This window comes from Spea bombifrons, chromosome 1, assembly GCF_027358695.1.
Source record: "Spea bombifrons isolate aSpeBom1 chromosome 1, aSpeBom1.2.pri, whole genome shotgun sequence".
In the NCBI taxonomy this organism is placed as follows: domain Eukaryota; kingdom Metazoa; phylum Chordata; class Amphibia; order Anura; family Pelobatidae; genus Spea; species Spea bombifrons.
The window spans coordinates 83,042,461-83,052,906 of NC_071087.1; the positions used below are offsets into that span (position 1 = coordinate 83,042,461).

The 10,446-nt window shown below is 39.2% G+C and overlaps 2 protein-coding genes across 2 annotated transcripts; one reads left to right on the forward strand and one right to left on the reverse strand.

The window, feature by feature from the left end:
• LOC128493306 (protein DVR-1-like) lies at nucleotides 1-2,484 on the reverse strand. Its single transcript, XM_053465730.1, has 2 exons — nucleotides 2,217-2,484; nucleotides 1-824 (listed from the first exon to the last, which is right to left on the reverse strand). The coding sequence occupies exons 1-2, from the start codon at nucleotides 2,482-2,484 to the stop codon at nucleotides 1-3; spliced, it is 1,092 nt and encodes a 363-aa protein (XP_053321705.1).
• Nucleotides 2,485-7,976: 5,492 nt separating this feature from the next.
• Nucleotides 7,977-9,618, forward strand: LOC128499994 (growth/differentiation factor 3-like). Its single transcript, XM_053469030.1, has 2 exons — nucleotides 7,977-8,229; nucleotides 8,816-9,618. The coding sequence occupies exons 1-2, from the start codon at nucleotides 7,977-7,979 to the stop codon at nucleotides 9,616-9,618; spliced, it is 1,056 nt and encodes a 351-aa protein (XP_053325005.1).
• Nucleotides 9,619-10,446: the final 828 nt, after the last annotated feature.

The window sequence follows — 10,446 nt, forward strand, 5'->3', positions numbered from 1 at the left end:
TCACCTGCAGCCACACTCATCCACTACCAGATTTTCATATTGTCCTAATACCACATTGTCTTCATTATCGTAAAACAACATTGGCACAGGGGACATCTTTATTGGCGCGCAGTGGCACAAGGGAGAGTTTTGCGCCTTTGAGTGGATCTTATTCTGAATATTGGGGTAGCGTGATAGATTTTGAACATTTCTCTCGGAGAAAGGACAATTACCATGGCAGTAGTTGGCCATGTAACCACTTGGGGCAACAACCCAATTCTGCCATCCCACGTCCTTAAATTTAACATAGAAGCAGCTTTTCTTGCAAAGATCACCAGAGGTTGAGGGGATTTTGCCATAACTCCTCTTCTTCCGGATCTTCTTGCAGTGCAGAGAATTGAGGGTCACGGTGAGCAGGGTGGTATAGGCAAAGGGGTGGTTGCCCTTACAGTCTTCTAAGGAAGTAGGTACCAAGGAACCACCCTTCTGTGGAAAAATCTCTAAATCAAGACCCAGATTTGTGTTAGTGTCTCTCCAACTATCGCAAACCTCTGTCAAGTTGATGTAGAGGTTTCTACGGGGGAGACTGAAGGTTTGCATCTTCAAAAGCTTCCTGATGTGCCTTTTGGGTTCGTATCTTTCCACGCCTTTGAAAGGAACCTTTAGGATCTGGTAGAGACGTAGGTCAAATACTTTACCATGATGCATGTGCTGTCTGAAATGCACCTCCAGCTGGCTCAAGGTCACTTTCTCCACTTTTTCCATCACAGACACATTAAAGAAAAGCCTCTTTTGCAAGCAGAGAGGTGGGGCTGCTTTTGCGCTATCAGAGATGACTTGTCGACCTATTAAGAGAAATTAAATGTCATCAACAAATTATTAAAGGGGATTTCATATTAGGACAAGTTTTCAGCTTTTGAAAACGCGGTGATCGGTGTTCCAAACTGCGTAGAGCCACAATGGAGCCGAGTCCCCAGCCTTCATCTTCTGGGGCTACACTCCCCACACTCCCCCAAAGGACATCTACCATATCTAAACATCTCGCTGTTCAGTGAATAAAACCAGGTTTTATCTGCACTTAACCCCTCACTCTTATGCAAAATTTCCTGGGGGGGGGTCTATGGAAAGGTTCTTGCATGTGTATTTGGTGACCTAATTTATTACACCGGGAGTGCTATTCTGACAGTGCTCAGCTGCTCCAAACATGCAGCAGCCGCAGAGGGCGTTGCTGTTTATATTTGTTTGGTTAAAAACGAGCATTAAATTACTAAGTATGTTAATATAGAAACATAAAAAGCAGATAAGAACCTTTCAGCACATCTAGTCTGCCAAACGCTGAATACTTTACTTAGTCAATGGCCTTATCTTATACCAAGCTTATGTCTATCCCATGATTGCTTAAACTCCTTCATTGTATTAACCAGCACTTCTACTTGAAGGCTATTGCATGTATCCACTACCCTATAAAAGTAACATGTAATATAAGAAGCCCTTTTCTGAACTTTGAGGTTAGGACAGTATCAAATATTCTATATCCCTTGGGTTTTTAATATGCCCCAGGTGCATTACTTTGCATTTTATCCATATTAAATGCCAGTTGCCACAGCTCTGACCATGGTTCCAGTTTACGTAAATCATTTGCCATTTGGCTTCTCCCTCCAGGAACATCAATCCATGTTGCAAATCTTACGTACCTTACCATCAAGACCATCTGCAATATCACTAAGAAAAATATTAAAGAGTATGGGTCCAAGTACAGATCCCTGAGGTATCCCACTGGTTACAAGACCTTGCTCTGAATATACGCCATTGACTACAACCCTCTGTTGTCTGCCACTCAGTCACTCCTTAATCCATTCAACAACATTGGGATCTAAACCCAGAGATTGCAGTTTATTTATAAGTCTTCTATGTGGCACAGTGTCAAAGGCCTTACTGAAATCCGGATACGCAATGTCTACTGCACCACCTTCATCAATTACTTTAGTCACCCAATCAAAAAAATCAATAAGATTCTTGAGGAAAAACCCATGTGACTTTAAATGCTTAACAATCCTATCCTTAGACAAGCGTATAGAGATTTAATGACATGAACTTAAGTATATGGAATACATGAAGGGTTGTTAAATTGTCGCAGCTGGTTCAGATTCCATCAGATAGTCTGGGGAGTAAGTGAAACAAAGCCAGAGATATATTAATGGCCAATTACCCTTAATGTAACACAGTTTAGTACTCACCATTATCAGGGAATACTCTGATTGTACTGCCAGGGACATTTAACTCCTCCACAAAACACATATTAGGCTTCTTTTTGTGTCTACCAATTCCCAACCTTTGATTGAAGATCTTCCATAGGATTGGTGGAATAGGAGGAGGAGATACCGGGTTAGGCTTGGAGGATAAGCCCAGGTTTCTTAAAAATATATCTTCTTGTTTTAAAATGATTGAATTCAAAGACACGGGAACAAGAACAAACAGTGCCATCGCAACCATTAACCACAGCATGATAATCCGGTTCTCAGAAATAGCCATCACGTATCCTCATGCTTACCTAAAGTTTTATATGGGGTTCTTAATTAGCACAAAGTGTTCTTTAATTAAGAGTAATTGTGAGTATCATGAAATGATTTATCTTGGTGTAAAAATATGTTGGGCTACCAGCACACACATAACATATCTTTATGTTCCGTGGCAGAATAATCCGTGGCTCTAGAATTATAAGGTCAACAGCAACCTGTTTAAAAAATATTAGCGAGTGTATATAAGCAAATTCATTTTGCACTTTAAAACCTTTGCAATTTACTTTGCTTGTGTTTACATGTATAGCCAATAAAACTCACCTATAACCTGAGCGTTGAGTGGGAGGAGTTTATTATTGTTATATTGTTATATATAGCGCCATCATATTCCGCATAGCTGCACAATGGGTTTCGACTAACTGATGCCAACTTTCTACATGTGGTCATTTATAACCCTGGGGTTCAGGGGAAGTATTTGATGTATCATTAAGTGAACCTCTCCTGGAGCTATCCTTCCCTAAATTCTTGCAAATCAAAAAATCTATTCTTTTCTCCTGCCGTCTTTCTCATTTTACACAAACCTCCCTGTTCTTTGCTAATCAAGTTGAAGGGTAAGGAACAATGTTGACTTTGTAAGATAAATCAGTCAATAAACTGCTTCTGCTGTGATAAGGGAGGAGGGTGAGGCTGGCTCCTACTCACCACTGAAAAAGGAACTGGCTGGTAAATATAACTGACTTAATTACATGCCGAATCATGTTTGCGCTGTACAAGCTTTGAAGCCAGTCAAAAATCCAGTTTTATGTTGTATATAAAGGGGGGGGGCAGGTGGACCTTACTTTTATCCAGGTGGCAAGGAAGTAACGTAAGCTTCTGCAGCACTGGGAGCCAAATTATGGTTTTAGGAATGCCCTACTTGAGCTACAATATAGATATCTATATAAGCTTGACCATTTGTATGCCTGTAGGACCAGGTTAGTAACAACTGTTATTAGAGTGAATCATTATGCTGTGCTTTTTTTTATTATTATTTAACTCATCCATTAGCAGGTGAGGGCTGTCAGAATCCAGCTTAATGGCCCAGTAATTTAGCAGCCAATGATATACCTGTGAGATAACAGGTTCAATATTTACTATCAGCATTGTTTAAAACGCATTTACAAAAAAAGAAAAGCATAGAAAGCCAATAAATAAAAAACAGAAAGGACCCAGTCAAGATTTAAATGCTACTTGCCCTTGTTACATTAGGCACCCTGGTGGATATATGTGAAATTGCGAGTTGAACACAAAGAAAATTTAAGGTAGTAACACAAAGTGTTTAACTCAGAACAGCCCACCGCTTTGCTAGCCCGACTCTGACTATCACAGTTTGTTTTTGTATATTACATCACTGAGACAGGGTAGGTATAGTGAACGGGCAATGTTGTTGAACTACAACTCCCAGCATGCTTGGGCTCTATTCAAGATTCCTTTAAGGTGCGGTTTAGTGTCCTTGACGCTCAACTATAGTACACATACAGTATGACACCCCTATAGAAAACAGGTACAACAATTAGAAATGAGTTAGTATGCCCCCTAGGACATATCTGTACAACATGACTATTTGCAGTGACAGGAACATCTCCAGATCAGACTGTCTAATGATACCAGCAATGCTGACACCCCAGCAATGCAAGGCAGTGCGATAAGAGGGGGGAGGAAAGTCTCTCCCTCTTCCAGAAATTGGGCAAAAGTTTAAAAAAAAAAAAACGAAATGAAGAGATCACTGCCCACATCATCTCCTCAGCCAGCACTGAAGCTGACTGGCAGTAAGTATGTCACAGCATTTAAGTTGCGGCCGGGGAAATGCAAAAATGCAGGTGGTTGGGATGTTCTGAGGAATTCAGCCATGCATTTTCAACACGAAAGGGGACCACAAAGCTATTATTCACATTAAATTGCATTTGATGGCTGGAATGTCCCTTTAAGATCTCAGCTCTGGTTCTTAGCTGTGATAAGCCTGTAATTAATTACAAAATTCCACAGCAAGCAAATTGAATGCACAATCTTTCAAAACACAAATGCATACAATAACCCAATCAGTGATGTATTTAAGTGCTCCCCGGGTAGAGTTTTGAAGGCCGCATATACGGGATAGTCCCACCAAGACATTTTCTCTCTATGTTAATAGACATCAGCATTCGCTAGACCAGTGCCAGGAATGTGAAACACTTGGGCATGCTCTCAGGGGTCAGGTGAATTGCAGTAAGAAAAAATAATCTCAACTCAACAGTTTTTTGTTTAGTGAATTAACTTCTAATAAAATGTATAATCAATCTATATATCCACAAGTGTCTGTGGTCAGTAATACCCAGAACTGCCTTATTAATATTTGTGTGACGCTACCACATGTTTTAAATTGGGTTTAGCTAAAATATTGTATGAGAAAGCATTTATGTTAATGTTTGTTTGATTGGAGACTGTGAGTGTGCGGGTAGGAAGGTCAGTGGCGCTGCCCTATAGGAAAAATAAACAAGATAAAGCCTTACATTTATAAACATTAATATCACAGCATGACTTATAAGATGAATGGCTTACAGAACGTGCAAGCTTTTTACATGGATTGTGTTCTGTTACATACATGTATTAAATCTCATTTCTGAACACATAACAGTCCATGGAAACTGAGACAGAAACACATGAAGCATTTTAACAACACATAGGAAACATACTACGAGTTCGTGGCCAAATGTTCTAGAAGAAAAATAAATCAACAGCTGCTAGGTGAATTGACCATAGTCTTGATTATGGGTTTGGGTAAGAAGAAGATAAATAGTGATACATGTCTTGCAATTTCTTGTTATCACACAAATAATACATTATCATGCTCACAAATACTATATGTCTCCATAAATGAAATGCTGCCTTTTGGAACTTCTTGCTCCTGTCTGCAAGTGCCGTGGAAGGTACAGCCATCAGAAGTATGTTTGTGGTTATAAATGTGGCATGCAGCCAATGCACATAGCATGTTGTTTTTCAAACATGAAGCACAGAATCCCCTAACAATCAATATGAAACATACGGTCATTAAATCGCATGATTTGAGTTCCTCAAAGAAATACCAGCTTCTAGTTTTGAAGACCCAAGTCTTCAAGGTTTTGACCTACAGAGACCCAACAGCTTTAAAATAAGAGGTAGAGCTATGGTTTACTTTGATAACATCTTAAAGACTGTTATAAAAAATGATTAGGTGTCAAAATGGATGTATTAATCTGTTCTCTGTCTTTTGTGCCCAACTCAAGTGTTAGCGTCACACTCCTTTCAGGGTAAGAACATGTTGCTAACACCTCATAGAATACTTAATTAATTACCCAAACTGGTATCCACAATGACTATGCCCAGAGATCATAGGCACTTGCATGTTTACATTTCACACCTCCCTTACAGTGAATTCATAAAGCGACTCATAAACAGTATGTATTTTCAAATAAGAAAATGAATAATCCCATCAATATTGTTGTTTTTTTTAAGTAAAAAGACATCCCAAAGTAAAAATGTGACCATGCTAACATATATGTTTGTAAGGCATCAGTTTCCTTTCTGAAATTCTAAATTTTAATACTATATATATATGCCATACTACTGTGTATCCTTTGATGGCCTCTAAGACTTCAAAGGATTTGAGCTCTTAATCTCATTGAATCAAAGGGTTTATTCTTAAAACATATAGTGTTGAATCATTTCAGAGCCAGAAGAAGATCTTGGTTGATCCTGTAGATCCATGCATACATAAATCTATGATATTAATTGCCATTTCACTATGCATGGGCAACATTGTCCTTCTTGTGGGAGAAACTCATCACTTTATAATGTATAATTATACAAAGTATAAAGTTAAAATATGTTATCTTTACTCAACTCTTCTCGAAGTATAAGATTTAGAGTATAAACCCAACGTTTTCCATTAGGATATGAACCAAACCTTAAGACTTCTCCGTTGCTGCATGCTGTCTTCTTCCATGAACTGTTCTGAGCCCAACTTTTAAGTATCATAGCAGGCTGATTTTACTTATTGAAAATTCTAGGACTAGGACTGTGTTATTAAAATTGGAATACACTAGAAATCAGTGGAGCTGGAAATGCTTAACTCTTCTCCATCAATGGTAATACTTAACAGAGGGACACACCTTGTTCCTGACCAACATGCCTTGTCGGTGTGTTTTCCTGCCTTGCCTTGGGTAGGTACAGAAAGTTTGTCTTTCTTTGTTAATGTAAAGGATTCCAGGATATCCTTTACTCATGATTTGAAGTGCCCCATACCACCATATTTGCTCGAATGTAAGCAAACGCTCTGAAAAATATCCCATGTCTTATATCCAAGGTCATCTTATAATCCAACCTCAAATAGAGCGCTGCAGGGGACCTGGATCCTCCTCTCTGGCAGCCAGTGGAGACACCCTCCGCTGCTGCCTGGCACTTCCGCTGGGGCTTCTGTGACGGAGCATTGGTGTGACATGACCTTCTGGCAGAGAGGTTGTCTACGCGCATTGCACAGACGTCCACCGACTGCCCCCACTAGACACTAGTGAGTCTGGAGCACAGGGGGCAGAGTGGCATATAGGGAAGTATAAGGCATATCTGGGGGGCAGAGTGGCAAGCCTGGGGCAGGTGTGCATAACTGGGGGGGGGCAGGTTGGCAAATAAAAGAAAATAAAAACAAGAAATGCATTTTCTCATAGTTTTTATTAACCCCTTAAGGACAATGGGCGGCCCCTAAACCCATTGAAAACAATGCATTTTGAGCCCGTACATGTACGGGCTTTGTCATTAAGGGGTTAAATGATAAAATAGTTTACTATGAATTTTATATGTACTAGTACAACTTTTTTCTTATAGGGTAGTCTTATATTTTTGTTTTCCTAAATTATTATTCAAATTTTGCGGGGTCATCTTATAATCAGGTTCGTCTTATAATTGAGCAAATACGGTATTTCTGGGAAGAATCTAGCAGAATATACCAGTAATTAATCTGATCTTTGCATGTGACTTCAAACGTGTTTACAGCCAATGTCTATTTGCCTTGAGTAGTGCATTATCTATACCTAAGGATACCACTACATTATTGAATTGGGTTATTGTGCGTATTTTGTGGACATACTTATGTCCATTATAAAACCCCTCTTTTTATTTTCGCTCCCACCATTGCCTTTTTTTCTGCTGCAAATTATTTTATTTACATAGGTACATTTTTATAATCACATCCAAAATGTTACATAATGTCTTATTTACACATAGAGAGGAATGCACTTTATTTAAATGCATAGAACACGTTTCATTGGTAGGTGTTAGTTTCTGTAGAAATAACAAAAACAGTAGGCTAGGTAAAAACGTTTTAACTTTTACCTTAAAAATGTGCTACAATTGACACATTGGCCTCCTTGCAGAGTAGAAAAGAAGCAACATCCAGAGCAGAAAAGCAGACCATCCAGAGAAGTCACCATGGAGGGAGCAATCCTTTTACTGTCCTCTCTCCTTTCTATACTTTTATTGACTGAAGCCTCGGAGATGCCTTTCCAAGAAAGAATGCTCCTCAAGGCCTTGGGTTTGAGCAGACGACCAAAGCCTGTGAACCCACCGCCGGTACCAAAATCACTGCTAGACATATTTGAGAAAGGAGTAAAGGAAGACAATCCGTGTTGGATGGACGGCTTTAATGTGCCTGGAAATATTGTCAGGTCCTATCGAAACCAAGGTACGTGGCATTATGGAAGTGATCAATTACCCCAGCTAAACATGTAGTCTTCCTCAGCTCATTATATATTACCTTTTAGATAGCCATGGTAGTAATTACATGATCTGTAAAAAGTCTCATATTAGGAAATTATATGCCCAAATAATTACTGATTCTAGTGAGAAGAGGGTTTTGCAGTAATTACTTTGCTTGTCAATGTGAGTGATTTTTTCCCCCCTTAAACTATATGTAAGTTAAGGTACTTTTTGTAAAAAGCGACCAGGTTACTGTAATCTCACCACTACCTCACCTCGAAGGTCAAGCTGTGACATGTTGTCTTCTCTCAAAGAGGCCTGTCCTGGGCTTGTATAATAGTTACATCTATGAGATGATCATTAGTGTTTTAGGGTTTGCTGTTCATAATCAATGCTATGAGGTGATTAGGTGAAGTATTAAAACCTCAATTTTCTTAGAAATATACAATGCTAATGTGTATTGTACTTTTTGTTCCATTTAAAAAGTACATTGAACATTAAATTGAACATATATGACTGTTATTAGCATAAATATCACAATCTGAAGATTAACAAATTATCCTTTATTTCAGGTCCATCATCACAGAGTGAAAAGCCACAAGGATCATTGTGTGTCAAGAAGCATCTCTTCTTTGATGTCACCGCAGTAGAGAAAACAGAGCAAATAACTCTGGGACAGCTAGAGATCCAATTTGGACACAAGGTGTCTCATGGGCAAGAATTCCACTTGCGTCTGTACCAGAACCTGCACATATCTTTGAATGGTATGAGAGAGAACCCAACAAACAGGAAACTTCTTGTGAACCAATCCTTCCGTCTCCTTAATAAATCTTTGTACTTTAACTTAACCAAAGTGATAGAGGATTGGACCAACCCTGAAAAAAACATGGGCCTGATTCTGGAGATATCTACTGATGTGACAGCCAATGGCTCCTCCGCCCAGTGTGAGCAAATCCACCCTTTCATCCATACTTCTCTGCTCACTGTCTCCCTTGACCCATCAAGTTGTAAAACCACTAGACCCAAGAGGAGCATTCCACCTTCATTACCGACCCCTAACAACCTGTGCCAAAAGAGGAGACTCTACATCAGTTTCAAGGATGTGGGATGGCACAACTGGATCATCGCCCCCAAAGGTTACATGGCCAACTATTGCCACGGGGAATGTCCATATCCACTGACAGAAGTGCTCAAAGGCACCAACCATGCTGTCATACAGTCACTTGTGCATGGCTTAGACCCAGAACTCACCCCTCTACCTTGCTGCGGCCCCACAAAGCTGTCCCCCATCTCCATGCTGTATTATGACAACAATGACAATGTGGTGCTGAGACACTATAAGGACATGGTAGTGGATGATTGTGGCTGCAAGTGAAGACACCTTGAACTGCTCTCCCTATTCCCAGACTGTCACAGTCTTAAGATGACTACTTTTTGTTAGAAAAGGAAACACAGAAAAATATTTGGGTTACCACTGAATTGTTCACTGCGACCTTGATTTGTTATTTCTATGCACAGATTGAATCTTATAGCACTTTACAGAAGAGAAATATTTCTCACAACTAATTCACATTTCTAAATGCGGAAAGTGTAAAACTATGAAGTTCAAGTGTTATTGTTGTTAATGACACTTTTAGGGAAAGGTACACAATGCATTCTGAATGCAGCACAAAATGGGACCGTTGCTGAATGCACTAGCCTTTCTGGGATTGGGGAGTCATGATCTGTACAGAACTGTCACGTGGGAGTCTGTCCTCAATAGCAGAGATATTTACATTAAATATTGCTCCATGTTCCCTATAACAAAATGGACAACATATACTATTAAAAACTGTTAATAAGACTGTTTACGGTTATGACTTGCCCTTCTTAATGATAAATATTATACAAAATGATGTCTTGCTTTACTGCTGCCAAATGCAGAGATGATGTTAACTTTTCTGTTTGTTTTAATAAATATATATATTTTATTTTTTATTCATTGAACACTTGTTTTTATTTCAAGGAGGTTGGATTTTAGGACATTGTGTTATTGTGTTATGGCAAGGCAATTTTTAAAAATGTTCTCAGGTATAACCTGTTGCACTCAAGGGATAAACCATCACAACATCTAGCCAACCTGCCAGTTTTTCAATGCTCATAGTGTTCCTTTTTCCTTTACATAAAAAAAGTCAGGGGCCCTGATTGATCGCTCCTAGAAGTG